This window comes from Lycium barbarum, chromosome 2, assembly GCF_019175385.1.
Source record: "Lycium barbarum isolate Lr01 chromosome 2, ASM1917538v2, whole genome shotgun sequence".
NCBI lineage: Eukaryota > Viridiplantae > Streptophyta > Magnoliopsida > Solanales > Solanaceae > Lycium > Lycium barbarum.
Window position 1 is genome coordinate 141,108,270 of NC_083338.1, and position 20,180 is coordinate 141,128,449.

At 35.2% G+C, this 20,180-nt stretch overlaps 1 protein-coding gene across 2 annotated transcripts; it reads right to left on the reverse strand.

Annotated features, from left to right (window-relative positions):
• Positions 1–479: 479 nt before the first annotated feature.
• On the reverse strand, positions 480–6,306 carry LOC132627659 (uncharacterized). 2 transcript variants are annotated; one of them, XM_060343132.1, is made up of 6 exons: positions 6,259–6,306; positions 5,845–5,912; positions 4,156–4,291; positions 2,956–3,093; positions 2,720–2,841; positions 480–930 (listed from the first exon to the last, which is right to left on the reverse strand). In XM_060343132.1, the coding sequence occupies exons 2-6, from the start codon at positions 5,886–5,888 to the stop codon at positions 789–791; spliced, it is 582 nt and encodes a 193-aa protein (XP_060199115.1). In that variant the 5' UTR covers positions 5,889–5,912; positions 6,259–6,306; the 3' UTR covers positions 480–788. The 2 variants fall into 2 exon arrangements, with proteins under 2 accessions (XP_060199115.1, XP_060199114.1); XM_060343131.1 differs by having other exon boundaries at positions 6,122–6,261.
• Between the last annotated feature and the right edge of the window lie 13,874 nt (positions 6,307–20,180).

A 20,180-nucleotide genomic window follows, 5' to 3' on the forward strand; every position in this document is an offset into this window, starting at 1 on the left:
TTAGTTCATCTTTTGGAACATACAAATGGCATGAGAATGTTTTTGTTTATCGTATGACATGAGAAGTTGCTACTCAAAACTTTTAGAAGGGAAAATGGTAATGAGTAAAACTTGCATGATATGAGTGTGCATAAATTCTCTTATCTAACTACAGTTCGATTTATATAATATTTTCACCTTATTTAATTATTTAATCATTATAAACTTATTTAATCATTATAAACTAATATAATATGAATGTGAAATATTATAGTAGTAATAGGTTTCTTGAAGCCGCCCAAGTTGTTGCGGACGGTCGGTGGTTGGGCCTCAGTAGAGGTAGGTGGGGAAACAAAAAGAAATCACGACCCTAAGCTTTTTTGGCAAGTGAAGTCAGTGTATGGAATACAAGTTTCTCCGCAATTTTATGATATGTAAATTATATCCATAAAACAGAGCTCATACAGAGGCATTGAATATTAGTCATCATGGAATAATACTTAGACACAAACACCATTGCTTCTACTTTATTATGGACAAATTTTCAAAAAGGCAGTTAACATTATTTTCACTACCACTAAAGATACAGATTGATCAACTTCCACTTTACATAAACCCGTAGGCAGTCCAACTCATCTCATAAGAAATGGATTCACATATTAACTACTTGTACAGATGGAAATTTTAGGCATATGGTTATTACTTATAGGACTCTGATAGTAAGAAATTCTAGTGATTTGAGGTATCAGTTGACAGATGAAAGGCAGAGCCTGCCGACAGCGTCTTCAGTATTAGTGCACTTGAACCCGCTAGACTTTCCTCTGGAAAAGAAGTGAGCCTAATAAAACAGCAATGCCTGTTATCGCGATTGTAAACAGAAGCCGTTTTTTGGAGAACTCTTGTGGCTGTCTTCTTGGAGGACCACGATCTCTTTCAGCTGCGTGCGTGTTCCTTCAGAGAAACCAAAGAGCAAAGAAATGAAAAATAAATACCATACAAGTTATGGTACTGAAAGTTCAATAGAATGTTCAAGATCTAGTTCCAATTTACGGGTTTGAGAGAAAATGTTGGGAATTCACTTCAACAAATGAACAGCAAACAGATTGCACTATAGTGAGCAAATATGAAACAGACCATATGCTCAGGCTTTGGAATCTATGAATTTTAGTGACCTCTTAATCTACTGTTTTAAAAAATTTAGCATAGATCATTGCATGATTTCACAACTGCTTGTTTTCTTATTCACTATTTTACACTAAACACCGGGTATCTTCTTTAATACACTACTAAGCCTTGTGACAGAATCTATAACCCCTATGTCTCAAACTTGAATTCTGCATACACAGACCTTTTAAGCTTGAGAGTGCACAGTCTAAACATGTGAGCCATCTTCTGTATACGAAAGAAACGGTAAGACTTCCTCCTGATAAGTTCATTAGGTATTTAAAGAGGATAAGATTAAGGGTCAAAAACATTTCGCTTGCTCATTTTATGGGGCTTTGGCTGGTTAAATTGCAAGTATGCTAACCAAATTATGTCTTAATTCAATGCCATGGATCATTTTAAGGGCCATCCACATACTAACAGAGGCTGAGAGAGTTAATCGAGAGTTCAAATATGGCTACCGGTGATGCTATGAAATATCTAGGAAAGAGAATTGCTACTTTAACATTGTGTAGCTGGGAAAAAAAACAGATACTTCTTTAATCAACGTAGAGAAAAAAATTGAATGACTGATATCACAGAAAAATATGAATTTTTTATTAATCAGGAAAAAAAAAAGTAAAAAAGTTCAAATGCAAGCTTTGGATACTTTGGAGTCCGTCTTTAAGTGGGCCGTATGTAAAAAAACTCTATACATTTTTATATCTTCTGTCAGTAACCTTATAGCATCAGGGATGAGAACTAAAGAATAGATAAACATCTTTCAGGTCCTTGTGTTCTGTCCATTCTAGATTTTACCAGAAAATCTTATTTGCATGCTTGTGTCCGTTGAGGAAATAATGATTTCCATTTATATTTGCATAGTTTTTTTTTTTTAATAACCGTAGTGCTCGGGCCAGCTTGCACACACCTCAACTAATTCCACGGGATGCCTGCCACCTCCCACCAACAACAGGTACCACGTAACTCTATCCACCAAAGCTATGACAGATGGAAAGAAGTCAACCTCTGCTAGGATTTGAACTTCAGACCTCATAGTTCTCAACCCACTTCATTGACCACTAGGCCACCCCCTTTGGTGTATTTGCATATTTCAATATCAACATATCCAAACATTCCTCCTTAATTCCATCCGTGTACTGTGGTCGTGGGGGATTCGATTTGGTGGTGCGACTTATGAAGTTATTCCTGACAAACTTAACATGTACATATGACGAAGTCAGGTCAAAATTTCTCTTCATTTCTAGCTATAATAATGATAGGCTCATAATCGTGACCACACATCATGATGCATTTATAGGGATGTTTACTCATAATTTGCTTAACTATAATCTATTACTTTTCGCTTGTAGGAGTTAAGCCCTCACTAATCACTATGACACAATATAGACATAAGGTTGGTGTGCCAATAAGAGAGGAAAATAAGACGTTGAGTTAAGATGACAGAAGATGCACATTTACGCAAAAAAAAAAAAGGGTCTATAAAAATGCGAGGGAATATAGCATGTTCCCAATGGAAGTGAAACTTGAGAGAATATTTGCGAAAAGCCAATTGAACAAATACTGTCTTTAATACCTGGAAGATTCGGCAACATTACTTATGATTCCATTGCATCTACTCTCATGAACATCTCTTTCGCGGAGTCTAACATATCTGCTACAAAGATGACATAATTCTGTTCGGTTCCCACATACTTCCTGATCAAAGCAGTGTAAATTAAATATCACACCAAAGAGCAAGATGCTAAAATCCAATTACTCCCGTAGATAGAAAACACGAAAAGATGTCAGATCTTTGATAATTCTTATTACCTGATGCTCGAATAAATCAACCGCAGGTAAAGGAAACTCGCAATAATCACATGTCACAATCCTTTTTGGGCAATTTTCACCTTTATGAACAGCAAGAATCTCACGTTCCATTGTCTCGCTACACAAAGAACAGGCAACCTAAAAATAAACAAGCAGAGTAATACATCAAAAGGTATAGTCTGGCTTACGGAGTTACCATCTAAAATACAAAAAAAGAGGGAACATAATATTAATTTCCTGCCCCGTGGCAACCCCATCCTGCTCTCTCAATAAAAAAGTGATGGAGAAAAGGTGAGAAAACATTTTATCAATCTCTTGTACGTATCTAGATCCTTGAGAAGAAAGAAAAGATTTAACCCAAATCCAGTACTCTGAAAGATGATTCTCCTATTCAATATCCTTATTACTTATCCATTTTTGAAAAACAAATTACTTATCCATCGATAATTCTTGAAAAGCAAAGGGACGAGCCAATACATCTTGGGTTCTCTAAAGCCTTACTATCTCTTATTTGCTCGATAGTTGCTAGCAGTCTGTTCTTAAAGAAAAACTAAGCAAATGCAGTTTATCCCTACTTGTTCATGTTGACTAATCAAAACCCTAAATCGTTCGAAACTCGAGGGCCAGCTGACTCACGGTTCGAAACTCGACTGATAATGGACCTGCCACTCTACCCTTCTCCACTTAAGACCAGGCTTTAGTCTATGACACGATTATAATTTGTGTCATGCGCTTAACCTATATATTGTGCATTGTGCTCATACCACTAAAGCAAAGCCCTGGGAAAATTATTGATGTGGGAATAAACATAAGTATAAAAAGAAAACCTACATTAATCATGTTTACAAACATATATAGATAGATGAAATAATGTACAAATGCATTCATGTAACCAATATCTACATGATGATCAGCAAATGGATTGTATGTGAACTAATGAACGTAGACATCTATCTTCAAATAAGTAACATCTATTGGGATCACAAAATAGAGTCATATTCCTACTTGTGCACTCCTAGCACCAAAAATTCGAGAATAAGTAAATAACAAGAAAATAATCTTTTTTCCTATAGTAGAATTACTACCCAATCCCATCATCACTCACAGAGTAAATAATCTTTTTTCCTATAGTAGAATTACTACCCAATCCCATCATCACTCACAAAGAGTAAAAGAGGCCAAAAAAATAAGCTCACTTACCGGAGCATGAGTGCTCAAGAAATGTTCCTCCGCAAATTTTTTAGGAACCATATCCTCACAGATTTTACATTTTTCAAGATTCCGGGAGCAGTGAGCAAAATGAAGATCAAGATTGGTGGAAGGAATTGCTCTGTCACTGTAAATATCACCATTCAAATTAGCACGTGATGAACGCCGCAACATCAGAAGTAAACAGAAGGATCAACAATCAAACAACCGGAACATAAAAAAAGCATGATGCTAGTAGCCATGCATAAATGGGGAATATTGCCAGAAAAATACACATATTAAAAGATCCTTGTCCAATAAATATTACACTGATCTCCACTATTGCTTAAATTATGTATCGCCTTTTAAAAGAAGGGAAAAGGGCTAAATATACCCCTGAAGTATTGAAAAAGGGCTAAATATACCCCTCGTTATACTTTGGGGCTAAATATAACCCTGCCGTTATACTTTGGGCATAAATATATCCTTCATTTTAACGGAGGACACGTGTCATCGTATTATTGGCGTATTTTAACTATTTTTAAATTGATTAAAAATTGAGGCAAGCTCCGTCAATGACGCCGCCGTCGCCACCTTCCGCCGTCGCCGTCGTCGCCACTTTTCGGCAGTCGTCGACACTTTCCGCCGCCGTCGTTAGTCAAAAACATATTCACCTCCACCACACCACGTTCCACATTTCTTCATCAAATCACAACAATCACAAAAACACAACTACTATAGTTCTACTAAGAGTTTCTCATCATCTGCCAAAGACCCAATTTCTGTAAACACAAAAAGTGGGTGCAAGAATAGTTTTGGTGAAATACATGTTAATAGTTGGTCCTATGTTTGCTGGTAAAACTATTGCCCTTCTTCGCGGTGTCAATTGGTATCCAATGATGGCAGGTACTATTATTCTTCTTGTTAATTTGTTTATCTCATAGTTTCGTAAATTTTTTCTTATAATCGAATTTCAATTTTACTATAAATCAATTGACTTCTGGAAACAAAATTATGTCCAAAGAACTTGGTGATGGTGGCGGCGGAGGAGAGTGGCGTGGTGGAGGTGAATATGTTTTTGACTAACACCGGTGACAGCGGCGGAAGGTGGCGACGGCAGCTTGCCTCAATTTTTAATTAATTTAAAAATAGTTAAAAGAGGCCAATAATATGATGACACGTGTCCTCCGTTAAAATGAAGAGTATATTTGTGCCCAGAGTATAACGGTAGGGGTATATTTGGCCCCAAAGTATAACGAGGGGTATATTTAGCCCTTTTTCAATAGTTGAGTGGTATATTTGGCCCTTTTCCGTTAAAAGAATCCGCAGTTCCAATAGTGTGAATAAATTCATATATTCTATGCAGCTTCCCCATTAAACTGGAGGTAAGATTCCCCTTCGTTGCAGAATCAAATCTATTATGCTAATAATAAGTCACATTAATCCACTAAGCTGACAGAAAAGATCAAACTGATGCTAATTGTTCCATATTAGACTTTGTAATCCTTAATATAAATTTTCGTTAATTAAGCTAACATTCATGATAATTGATACACCTTTCTCTCTTCCTAGCTATTTTCCAGCAGAAGAGTGCATTAAATTATAACCAGAAACAAACATCATTTGATTAAATTTCCAATAATCTTCATCAAGCAAGCAGGTTAAAAAAACACGAAAAATAAATATAATTAAACAAATTACCAGTGACTGCAGATGCTGGTGGCTTGATCAGAAGCTACAGCCATTAGCCTCAGAATTTCGTTTAAAATCTGTGATAACAAAGAAAAACAAGGGCAAGAGAGCAAAATTGAATAATCAATAAGCAAAGATGAAGATAATTACTATTAAACAAAGAAAAAGGAATTAGGTAAGCTAATTGGGAATCCAAATTAGGTGAACTAATTTCATTTTCAATTAGAAATTGTGATGAATTCAAACAGGAACATTGAGGATTTTATGGTTGAATCAGAGAAACAACCTAAGATTCTGAGAATTGGAGTTTTCGACACGATCGATGAAATGATCCCTTTTTTGGATTGAAGAGAGAGAGAGAGACTTGTCGGTCTCCCTTTAGCTAAGAAATAGAGTCCACTTTGATGTACAATTTTTACTTACCGGGTCGGAGTCCTATATATGATTGAGAAACTTTTGTTGCTTTTTCTCACGCTCCGTTGCTGGCGCGTGCAAGCAGTCTATGATGGGTTTGATTGGACTGATTGGATATATTGGGCTGATGCGTCTTGAGTTAAAAAAGGGATCATTTGCACGATTTCCGTTGGTCTTTAATTTTTGTCCCTCAAATTTGCGGTCTTTAATTTTTGTCCCTCATCTAATATTTTGAAATCTGGTTCAAATTTCGGCTCAATTTAAAAAAATTTACAAGACAGAATTTTATAGCAAAATTAAATCTATTTGGGCAAAAATTAAATCTTAAGGCAGAGATTTACAAAATTTCAACTTAATAAAAAAAAAAAAATCTGCTTTAATGCAAACCTCTGCCTTAGAGTTTTGTCTCAAATATAAGGCAAGGCAGAGTTTTGCCATGCCTGCCTTAGAGTTTTGCCTCCAGGTATAAGGCAGAGTTTCAAACTTTGCCTTAAAGCAGATCAAACTCTACCTTATGGTAGCAAAACTCTGCTAGATCAGGCAGAGTTTGAGGCAAAACTCTTTCTTGCGATTTTTTTTTTAATATTTGGCTAAGCAGGGATTTTTAGCAAAAGGCAAAAATTAAAGACCAGTGCCTTTGAAGGGCATTCCACGCAAAAAAAAGTTTAAAAAAGGCAACTCGCATGAATGGTCTCGGGGTAGTATTTAATTTTGAGAAAATGACACCGTATGTCACCATTTTAAGTTTAGGCACATAATTAGCACAGCTATTAGTTTTCCACAAAAATAGTAGGTTTTATTAATTTTTGATATAGAAAGATCCATACAGTTAAGAAAATATTTGAAAAGGATAAGTCCCGCTCATCAAGGATTCACTTTTATTCTCCTACTATTGTGTATTCCTATTTCTCTCTGTTCTTATACCAAAATGAGTAGTTAATGTTAATTTTTATCGTTGATGCATTTATATATATATATATATATATATATATATATATATATAGAGATACATACATACATACATACATACATTTTTTTATCCAACACCTGTATTATTTTGTTACTGTATAAATTTATGAGACATAAAGGTAATATTTGCATATTTATGGGATAAATATGTTACATAGAAAATATTTTCCAATTGAAAAATATCATGTATATTTATGCTATAAACATATTTTTGTAAAAATATCATGTCTATTTACAGTATAAATATATTTTTTGCAAAAATACCATGTATATGAAATAAATATATATTTTTGAAAATATTATGTGTATTATGCTATAAATATATTTTGCAAAAATATCATGTATATTTATGTTATAAATACATATTTTCAAAAATATCATGTATTTATGCTATAAATATATTTTGCAAAAATACCAAGTATAGTTATGGTATAAATAGATATTATCGAAAATACCATGTATATATTTATGAGATAAATTTTACATGTGTTAAAAAAATAGGAAAAAACATTTAAAAATAAAAGGAACAAAATTATCTTTTCGAATGATTGTATCAACTATATGGAAGATAAATATTCTATCAAAAAAATAGAAAGAGTTAGTTTGGATTATTCAATTTAGTTTGGATTACTCACGTTTAACTGAATTATAGGGATATTCTTTTGAAAATTTAATATTTAGTTGCTATGAAATCTAAATCAAATAACCTTGCTACAGTTATGCAATTATTTTCTAACTATTGCCTGGTTATGTTCTTTTCCCTTTAATTTTTCCCCTCATGGTCTTTAATTTTTGCCCTTCGACACTTTAAATAATAACAAAGTAGTCGAAAATATGCTGACATCAAAAAATAAAAAAGAAATTTAGATCTATGACCTAATTTAGCAAGACAATGTTTCATAGAAACTATGCTTATTCTGGCAAAGTTACATAAAAACTATGTCTTGTCTGGCATAGTTTTGCAGGATAATTTAATTTCTACAGAACTATGCCGGACAAGGCATAGCTTCGATGTAACTTTTTTCGAATAGGTATAGTTTCTATAAAATCTTGTCTTGTGAAATTGTTACTTTTTTTACTCTGCTGAGAATCAAACCCAGAATCTCTAACTTCGTCTGGCCCATAAATTTACATCAAATGAGAAGCGGGGATAAAAATGAAAACCAATGATTTTAGGGACAAAAATCAAAGACCAGTCCATATGAAGGAAATCCACGCAAAAAATTGTTAAAAAATGGGCTTGTTCGTGCTAGTTTGATCAGCTTGGATTTGGATGTGGTCCCGAGGCCCAACTTGAGGAGTGAGCTCTTGTTCTAGGGTCATTTGCACATTTGTTCTATTTTATGCTGCTCTTTAACAGACATTTTTTTTCCGCATGGGATAAATTTATATTTTTGCATCATAATATCCCATAAGTTATATCCCGCGTCCTTAAATAACTTATGTCCCGCTAGACATAAGTTCGATTTTGAAGGGAAAAAATTAAAAAACCAAACCTTTTCGAGGACAAAATTAAAGATCAGCCCACTTGTTGGCAAACTGTGCAATTCTTTCCTTGTTCTAAGCTTCTAAGTTCTAATTAAGTGAATTTTTATTTTTAAGTTCTATAGTTGACGATGTAAAAAATATCTATATAATTATGTTATTTATTAAGTATTATAGGTGATTTTTTATAATAAATATTAATTAATAACTTGATAAGTTAGTTTCTAGCATATTATTACGGGTTAAACTATATTGATAACGTAATTTGTTTTGATTGTTAGTATATATGACTGATATACTCATTTTTTCTTGTTCTATATGAGTAGATAAACGTGATGTAAATTCCTCCGTGGTTACCGTGGAAATACTCATCGTAGTTCTAAAAATTCACTATAGACGTTAGTGAAAATTTAAAATATATACAAAATTATTGATTTCAATCCGAGGGAGTAACCTTAATTCCCTCCCATTCGTCAATCTCAAATAATCACATGAATCTGCATGTGTATATAGTCTTTTAAATTTTGGATATCCTTTTTAGAGACGTGTAACGTAGAAGTGAAGTAGAATGTTTGATATGCAAAGGATCAATGTAAAAAGTTAATTTGACTTTACCAGTGTAAATTATTTTGTAGCGTTTCCTGTTTTTGTATGATTTCCTCCGGTCAACAAGACATCCATGAAGATTTTTCTTTCATTCTCAATTGTTCCACGGACATGACATAATTCAAAAGTAGAAGAAATAGAGTGACCAACATAAGATAACAAATAATGGCAAATCCAAACTTAAACCAATAAATCATGACTCTCAATAAGAAACTCTTAATTATGGCTCCTAACTCAATTCTCCAAGTACTAAAGTTGTTAATCTTGCAACTTGCATTATAAATTTGCACTACGGGCCTACTCCAAATTGCTGGTCAATTTTTATCTTAAAATAAGTTCCGGGTTTCTAGTCAATTAATATAGGGGACCAAAGGGAGAACATGCGTTAGCTATTAAGATATTGGGTACACATTATTTTGCATAAAGATAAACAATTACGACTTTATAGGGCACGCCATGACTCTCTTTCCCTTGTCAAGTAAAATACGGCACATGATAATTAGTGGAAATGGGTTAATCACTTAATTGTAACAATAATAGTAACCTTAAGTTGGATATAAAATTCATACATTGATAATTGAATTGCTCAATATCAATAAGGCACGCCATGCTCTAATATTCTCAAGTTCAGCCTCCATACAATTCTTTTTTGCCCATGACTTTTCCCCGGCTTGCTTTAGGACTCAATTAATCTAAAATCGCGTTAGGAAATCACACTTTAAGGGACGTTCTATATCAAAGACGATTCAATTCCATCTATAATTTGAACCGAAACTTCTAATCAAGGATGAAGGAATTACTTATCACCCCACAATTTTTAATAGCCTATTTTTGTGGTAAGTTGATATTGATGAATATGTTGTGACATGAAACTGGGCTTCTGCTATCACCAGTACACTCTTACCTAAGAAAGCAAAATCTCCTTCTACAAGAAAGATGCCCTTTGTTTCTCTTGATATTATATTTCATTCATTTCATTTAATACCATAATGTTTGATTGAGTACAGAAAAAAAAAATTGGAATGTCACAAAAATAGCTTTTTTGGCATGTATCAAAAATAGCTTTAAAGCTAGCTTGTGTTAAATATATCATGATGTTTTTTGGATCATAAGAACATATCAATTATGTTGCCAGTATTTTCTTTTCTACTATAGTATATTTTTTTCACCATAGCTTTTTCTCTTATATTTGTCAAATCTGACTTAGAAAACGTTTTTCTTAAGCCTAAGATTTATCAGAAACGTCCTCTCAATAAGATAAGGTCTGCGTACACTCACCCTTCCCAATGCCCACTTGTGATTACAATGGCATGTTGTTGTTGTTGTAAGCACATATACCATTAATATAATTGTAATTAAGATATAAATTGATAACGAAAAAACAATTGTTATTCTTTTTAAAGTAGACGTAAAAAGAACATAGCATATATAATGAAACAGTTGAAGTACTTTACTCATTTATGATTTAACACGGCAGCACTTTATATAACCACATAGAAGTAGATTTCAATGGGACAGTGACTTCATAAGCAAAACAAAAAAGAGCAGCTCCAAACAAAAAAGAGCAGCTCCAATTAATCTTAAATTTACGGTGTCGAAGGTAACAGCCCAAAAGAAGGATCATCGAATAACACCGATTGCACACTATTCTTACAAGCTTTACTGTTCACATTTATTCTTTGCCGGCAAATGAATTCTGACAGTTCCATTAGGTCCTAAATCTGATTTATGACTTAGTGGAGACATTGATTTGATTCCGAAGGATTTGGGTGTGATTTGAGTCAAAGGGATGTTACTCTGACCTGAACAGAATTTAACAAGATGTTCAACCGCTGCCTAAGTGGATCTCCTCGCTGAGCTCCACTTTTCTTGTTTAGGAAAACTAGGGCTCATCCATTGGATATCCTCTCCTCATCAAGAAAATACATTCCAATAATCACTCCATCACAACAAGAAAGTTATGAATTTCATCATGATAATGGGGGAGATCATATCATAGGAAGGGAAAAACACTTTCTTAGTCTTGATTTGCGTGCCCATATGATTCGGCTGATGATTGACACGTGTCCATCCTTTTTAGTTGGAGGTGAAAGATCCCCTCATTGTTTTAGCTCCCTTGATTTTCGCTTAATTAAGGACTTCATTGGATGGTTCAAATGTAAGAAGTATCTTGATTGGTTCAAGAAATCTTGTTCACGTGGGAGTCAACCAAGTAAACATTAGTTCCTAAACCCTAGAAACGGACTCTATATTGATGCCTTAATATCAGAGTGGTAGAGCACTTGAGCATTGAACAAAATTATAGTGGTGTTTAAAGTAACTAATTAAGATGTACTATATTCAATTCGATATAAATATTGATACACGATATCATCAAAAAATGCTGCTTAAGAACATACATGTACTCAAAATTTCTATCTAGTTGACACCTTAGAAAAATCTTCATCCATGTTACGTTGAACTATATTTACAGCCCTGTTGAACTATTATTGGCAGTTTAGGCAAACATCTACGCGCAAATTAATTTTAAACAAAAATACATATAAGAGAGGGAATCTGGCATTCACTTAGATCATATCGAACTCATGATCAACTACAATCCTGTAAAGCTAAGAGGGGAGAATTAATATTTTCAGATGTGGTATAGCTTAGGCATTTCCAGTATTTTCACATTCGGAGAATTAATATAAAAAGTAGTTCATGACATACAATGATTATTCGAAAATTACATGAATAATGAGGTTCTATCTGAGAAAGAGGCAATTGTACGTATGCATTTGACACACTAACCAAAAAATTCTCTCCCTAGGAAAATGCTATCAGTGGACTCAACTTACCACAACCCCCTCCCCCGACCACCCCCTGACCCCAACCTTCCAACGGTAACAACAAAGGAAAATTCTGAATCCCAACCCACCCAAACCAATGAAACCACGCCAGCTCAACCATGTTTGGTTGCTCCTCCACCTCTTTCTCTACCTAACCCATCGGAAAATAGCAAAATTAAAGAAAGCCCTCCTCCTCAGACATCTTCTCCACCTAATGATAACACTAATCCAAGCATAGTTCCACCCAATAACAATTTCCCAAAAATTTCCTCAAATTTTGACAAAACAAACCTTCCCAAACCGACTAAAGATGCTGAAATCGCCCAGAATAAGAGGAAAGAACCTTTTACCTCTGCGGATGGAGTAGGGGAGAGACAAAATTTTCCAAGCTCTATCAATACTAATCAGGGCATTTTGAAGCCGAAAATCAGTGGGCAGAAAGGTAGTATCAACTCTAGGGCCAACAATCAAGGAATTTCGAAACCAAGTTTCTCTGCAGCGGTTCAAGCGAGCCTTACACCTCCGGAAAACTCCGCTCCGGTGGAGATTAGAAGAGGCACACATCTTGGTAAGCGAGCAGTTTTTTTCAGTGCCAATGACTACTTCATAAATCTTGCACAGGATTGTAAAATGACTGTTGTTGGGAAATTCTACAAAGGAAGGCCAAATATGGAGGATCTTAGGAACCAGTTTTATAGTCAATTCCACCTCAAAGGGACAGTCAACATCGCTTATGTAGACTCGACACATGTTTACATTGATTTCACAAATGACACTGATTTTAGACACATCTATTTCAAACCGTTCATATATTTTGGTGATTGCCCCATGAAGGTCCTTAAATGGACTCCTGATTTTAAACCAGAAGCAGAAACTACCATAGTCCCTGTTTGGATTCTTGTTCACAAATTACCTTGGCATCTCTTTAGATGGCACATCCTTTCCAGATTGGTAGAGGATGTTGGGCTAGCTATTGCTCCTGATCAAGCCACTTTCTCCAAATCTAGGGGAAATGTGGCTAAAGTCAAGGTTGAAATTGATCTTCTTAAGCCTAGAATTGATCAACTTTGGTTGGGTTTCAATAGGCTAGATGGTGCAGAAGATGGGGTTTGGCTTGACATTGAATATGAGAATGTACCTGGTTACTGTACCTATTGTAAATTCCAGGGACATAATGTTTTTGAATGTAGAACTAAGGCTGCTTATGAAAGGGCAAAGAATCAGAGGGAACAACAGGAACAAGAAAAGAAAAATCAACCACATGATCATAATAACAACTTTGGTGACAACAATCGTGATGAAGATGAAGAAGGTTTCATTACAGTAAAAGGAAAGGGCAGACAAACAGGTAATAGCAGTGGAATAAATGACACCAATATGGCACAACCCAACAATAATCTCACACAAAACAGTGAAAGGGATAAGATAAATAATGGTGAAAGAAGCAACATCAGAGGTGATACTGGCAAACAAGTTGTTGATAAGCAAACACTTTCACAAATCAGTGATGATACAGATTCTCAAAACAAAAAAAAAAAAAATGGAAACTCAGAAGAGAACCCAAAGACATGAAGCTTGGACTAGCACGAACAAGAACAGATACCATGATGCTCAAATTAACTCAGGCAAGAACAAACAACATGAAGCTAAGGATTATTTACAGGACAAGGAGAAGCAGTTACCAAACAGGAAATATATTGACAAACGAAGGGAAAAAAGGCAGAGGAAGAAGACTATCCAAATGGAACAAGACACTTTAAAAAAAAACAAGAAGATGGAACAGGAGGAATCACAACAGATAGCGCCAACTCAGGAAAAAATTGAAGAAGGAAAAGTCCTTATTGACCAGATACTTCAGGATGAACACAAAGGGCCAAACCATACACCTATAGAATGTGAAAAAGATACAAACACAAGTCAACAACTCAAAGGCAGTGAAACACAACAGGATCAAAACACCCATGATGAACAAAATGTCCCAGAACATACCGCTAGAAAAAGTTCTAGAGTTTCCAACTCCAATCAGCAATCAAAAGGAAGTGATGGACAACATATTGAAAAATCTGATTTGCAGATTCATAAAGAACCAAACATCATTAATGCTACTAACAACATTCATGAAGCTAGCTCATCTGATAGTGAAGTTGGGGTTCCTGACAGTGATTATGAAATAGGGGATGACTCAGACGAAGAAGAGGAATCAGAGGATGCTTCAGATACACTGGATGAGGACGACTATGAAAGCCTGGAAGAGGGCCCTTTTGATGGTGATGAAGTTGCAAAAAGGATTGTTGAAACTTTTAATGGACAACATAGCAGTGACCCTACCATTTCCCAAGCTTTTGGGGATATCTCTGATAGGGTAAACCTATCACCAAGAGGATCTAATGCGTCAAGAAGGGGAAGAGGCAACTACAGAGGTAGGGGCGGCAGAAATGCTCCCTCATCATCAACACAACACAACACAAAAACCAAGTTTGTTTACTATGATTAGCATTTTAAGTTGGAATATCAGGGGCATAAAAAGCTCCATTGAAAGGCTATGCCAGCTCAATAGACAACACAAAATTCAGTTCCTTGCTATTCAGGAACCATTCTGCAAAACCACAAAACTTGACAGATACAGAAGACGATTGGGTTATAATTTTGCTTATGCTAACTGCAACAACATGATATGGATATTTACTGATGAAGATGTTGAATGCCAAGTCTATTCTGACACTGAACAACAACTTTCTTGCTTTATCAAGATTGGAGATGATACTATTTCCATCACTACTGTTTATGCCAAGTGTAAAGCTTCTCTCAGGGAATCTCTATGGGAAGATCTCAGCCTTATTGCTTCCAGTCAGAATCTTGAATGGATGGTTTTAGGAGATTTCAACTGTATTACTGATCAAACTGAGAAGATAGGAGGAAATCCACATAGAATGGAGAAGAGTTTACCTCTTCTTGAATGTATTGGAGACTGTGATCTTTATGACCTGGGCTTTATTGGTTCTGCCTTTACTTGGTGTAACTACAGAGCTCCAGAGAATAGAATATGGAAGAGATTAGACAGAGCCATGTCTAATCAGAAATGGTTAACTACTTTTCCTGAGACTAGTGTCACACATTTGGTTAGATCTGGGTCTGATCATGCCCCTTTGCTTATACATGCTAAAGCTTGTAACATTAGTCATATTAAATACTTTAAATTCTTGAACTTTTGGGTGGATAAACCTGATTTTCAGGATATTGTGAAGCAAGCTTGGCAGATAGATGTACAGGGTTCTCAGGTCTGGAGGTTCCACATGAAACTGAAAAATACAAGTAAGAAACTATCTTGGTGGTCTAGGAACATCATTGGAGACATTTTCGAGCATACAAAAACAATGGAAAAAAGGGTGGCTGATCTTGAGGATGTTTGCCTTCAAGACAACTCTACTACTAATATGGTTAACCTTAATGAGGCCAATGCTTTACTAATCAGGCATTACAAGACTGAGGAAGCCTTCTGGAGGCAAAAGGCTGGTATTAAGTGGCATGCTGAAGGGGATCTAAATACAAAATTTTTCCATTCTGTTATTACTTCCAGGAGGCAAAGATTGTCTCTCAAGAAGATAAAAAATGGGGAAGGTAACTGGATTGAGGGGGACAGAATTGCTCAAGAAGCTATTTCATACTTTGAGAACATTTTCACAGAAGACAACAACAACAATGATTTTTCTAAACTCTCATGTCTTTCTAAGATTGTCTCAAGGGAGGATAATGAGATGCTATGCTCTATTCCCACCATGCAAGAACTCAAAGACACTGTTTTCTCAATGGATCCTGGAAGTGCACCAGGCCCTGATGGCATGACGGGTATTTTTTATCATAAATGCTGGGATATTATTTCTATTGATCTTCTTAACATGATTATTGAGATTTTTAAGGGTGGGATTATAAATAGGGCTATTTCTCACTCCTGCCTGATTTTAATCCCCAAAGTCAAATCTCCTCAAGCTTTTTCTGATCTTAGACCAATTAGTTTAAGTAATTTTTCTTGCAAAATTCTCTCTAAACTGATTAATGGTAGACTTACCAGTATTATGGATAAGATTATCTCCCAAAATCAATCTGGCTTTATGAAAGGTAGGTCTATTAGTGAGAATATTACTCTTACTCAAGAGATGGTGCACAACATGAACAAAGCTGAGCCCAATGACAATGTAGTTATGAAATTAGATATGGCTAAGGCATATGATAGGGTCTCTTGGACCTATATGTGCCATGTGCTTAAACAGTTGGGCTTCTCTGACTCTTGGGTTGATCTGATTCAACGTATTATCTCTAATAACTGGTATTCCATTAATATAAATGGTACAAGGCATGGTTTTTTCAAATCCACTAGAGGTCTCAAGCAGGGTGACCCCCTTTCTCCTTCTTTGTTTGTTATTGGAGCTGAATTGTTATCTAGAATGCTGAATCATTTGACCAATGACAGTTTTGTTCCTTTTACTTGCAAAAGTAATGGACCTTCTATTACCCATTTGTGCTATGCTGATGACACTATCCTTTTCAGCTCTGGGGATCGCAATTCCATCACTATGATGATGGATAAACTCAGTGAATATGAGAAAATCTCTGGTCAACTTGTTAACAAGAGAAAATCTGGCTTTATGGTTCACTCCAAGGCCAGTGACTCTTTTATCCAGGATATTATTAATCTCACTGGTTTTGCTCATCAAAAACTCCCTTTTAATTATTTGGGCTGCCCTATTTACACTGGTAGGAAGAAAATTACCTACTTCAATGATTTGGTGGCTAAGGTGTCCAATAGAATTACTCGTTGGCATAACAGGACTCTTTCTACTGGAGGCAAGGCAGTACTTATCAAATCAGTTCTTGCTTCTATTCCTCTTCACACTCTTTCTGTCATTCAACCCTCTAAAACCTGTATTAAACAGATCGAAATGTGCATTGCTAACTTCTTCTGGGGGGATAGTGATGGCAAGAAAAAATACCATTGGATGGCCTGGAAAAAGCTGTGTTATCCTACTTGTGAAGGAGGAGTTGGCTTTAGAGGCATCCAATCCTTTTGTGATGCTTTTGCAGCCAAGAATTGGTGGAGTTTTAGAACTAAATCTTCTTTGCTCAACCAATTCATGGAAGCAAAATACTGCATAAGATCTCATCCAGTTGACAAAAAGTTTGCGAGTGGGGATTCCCATGTTTGGAAAAGGCTCACTGACATCAGGGCTAGATGTGAACAACATATATTATGGAAAGTTGGCCAAGGCAACCTATCATTTTGGTGGGACAATTGGACAGGACTTGGACCAATTGCTTACCTTTTACCTACTGAATACAGAGTAAAGAGAGTGAGGGTCTCTGAATTTATATATGATGGCAAATGGAACACTCTTACTCTTTCCAGTCTATTGCCTGATCATATTTGGCAACATATTGCCAAGATTGGCATTGAACCAGACAAGGATGATTATCAAGTTTGGCTACCTGATCCCAGTGGTAGATTTACTTGTAAATCTGCTTGGGATCTACTTAGACCAAGCAGAAACCACACACTTTCAGCAGCGAAAACATGGCACTGTAAGCTTCCATTTAAAGTTTCCTTCTTCATGCTCAGATTGTTACATTCCAGGCTACCTACAGATGAGAAAATTGTGAAATTTGGTGTCAATGGACCTTCTAGATGTTGTTGTTGCAAAATTTTCAAACTGGAAACTATTGAACACCTTTTTTGTCATAGTGAGACTGCCAAGGTTTGGGAATATTTCTGTAACACTTGCGGCATTCCGTACAAAAAGATTAATGCTAGATCCTTGATTCTCCAGTGGTGGTTGACTAAACCAAAAAACAAACTTCATGAACTTTTCTTACAATGTACTCCTATTTTGATCTGTTGGGAAATTTGGAAGGCAAGATGTGCTTTCAGATATGAGAATATCCCAATCTCCTATAACAAGATCATTAATCAAGTTACTTGGCTTGCTTATCTCATTATTAACAGCCAGATACCATCTCTGAATCTCAAGCCAATTTGGCTAGAGTTGTGGGATCAGGTTGAAACTATTAAACAAGCTATTGATATCAAGGTTGTTAGATGGGCCAAGCCTAATCACCTCACTATGAAACTAAACACTGATGGTTGTTGTAAAGGCAACCCGGGAGAGGCAGCAGGTGGTGGCATCCTCAGAGACTACAATGGACAGCTGGTGATGGCCTTTCATTCTTACTTTGGCACTACTAGTAACAATGTTGCTGAATGTTTGGCTATATTGAAAGGACTGCAATGGTGTAATGATCATGGCTTTCACGACCTTGTGATTGAATCAGATTCTCAAATGGTCATTCACATGATTAATGGGACATATAATATTCCAATTGTGTTGAGAGATCAAATCCGGAAGATCAGGCAGATTATGTCACAAGGAAGGATTATTGCTCAACACTGCTTTAGAGAAGCCAATTTTGTTGCTGATCATCTTGCTAATATGGGACTTGCTGACAGAAGGGATAAATTCTTCACTCAAGCTATTTCTTTACCACATGAAGTTAAAACTTTAATGAAGGCAATTGTACGTAGAAGATAATTTATAGTAATCAGACTAGCAAAATAAAACACTTTAGTAAAATTGGATTTTGTCAATGAGGAGACATAGGATATCTGATGGCGTCAGAGGAAATTAATTATCTAAGTTTTAATATCAAGCAGATTCTTTGACTAATTAGTGTTTGTTTCTAAAATATTTTTCGTTCTAAACCTGATTTCCTCCTTGAATCAACATTATATTTGTTCTTGAGGAGAAAAAGGAAATGATATATAACAAGTTAAAACTTTCTCCTACGAATATAGTTCATAGTTATGATTCTTCTAATAAGAAATAAAAATAATAAAATAAAGCAAACGAGAATGAACCTTAGGTAAAAAAGTTGGACATAAAATAATTAAGCATGCTTGATTTTGATAGGTTGATGGCAAATAAATTATTGTGATGATTTGACTATGGAAATGATGACTTTTCATGTGAAATCTAATCTCTAAACTTTGTTAATCACGTCTATTGTTATTTCTATAACTATACTGTTAGGGGTCGTTTGGTTTAAGGACTCATTAGTCCCGGGATTATAATCCCGGGACTAATTTATCCCATCTATTGGGATTATTTTATACCATCTTTTAGATGGTATAAAATAATCCCAGTATAAGTGGGTTAAGAAGGTATAAGCTGGGTTATCCCAGCACTAATTTTTATACCATGTTTGGTACAAGGTATAAATTTATCCCAGCACTAATTTATACCTTATACCAAACATGGTATAAAAATTAGTGCTGGGATAAACCACCTTATACCTTAAACCAAACGACCCCTTATTGTCTTATTCTGGTACACTATGCAAGTTTTCAAATAAAATAATACTGCTAAATGTTGATATTGCTCTGTCATACTTTTAAAGTTCTTAATTAGCTGTAAGGTCATTGCTAACAAAATATTTTTTATTTTCAGACTCTAACATATTACTAGGACGTTATTGCTAATGGAATATTCTTTACCAAATTTAACACAACACTTTTCATCGAACTGTGAAAACTTAAATTTAATTTATAGGTGTTTTGTACGAAATAAACCAAGCTCTGTAATTCATGTATACTTTTTTGGAGTGATATTTTTGTTCTCCACTTTTTCCCTTGTAGCTTTTCTTCTTCTTTAATTCCACTATTTGTTGGAATCTTGAAGGTAGGGAAAGAGGAGACAAACAAAAGACATTTGCCATAGAAATTAGGAGTTTTATGCACGGAGCAAGACTTCCTTATTTGATAACCTTTCTTAAACCACAATTTGGACAATTGACAAGTGGGGTTTTTTTTATCAGTTAAAGGAACAAAGATGATCAAATTGCTGGATTGTTGATGTGGTTATTCCCTAAAATACCTTATTTGCTCAGATGTTACCTTTGAAGATTGAACATATATAGAATGACCAAAAAGGAAAGCACACGAAGAGTCTTAATAAGGAAACTGGTTCTTTCCTTTTGTTATTTTTTGGTAAAAAAGGG

Coding starts and splice junctions, on each gene's coding strand:
- LOC132627659 (XM_060343132.1), bottom strand. CDS start 5,888: ATGGCTGTAGCTTCTGATCAAGCCACCAGCATCTGCAGTCACTG. Junction 2,842..2,955: donor TTGATTTATTCGAGCATCAG/GTAATAAGAATT, acceptor TGCTTTGATCAG/GAAGTATGTGGGAACCGAAC. Junction 931..2,719: donor AATGTTGCCGAATCTTCCAG/GTATTAAAGACA, acceptor GTTTCTCTGAAG/GAACACGCACGCAGCTGAAA.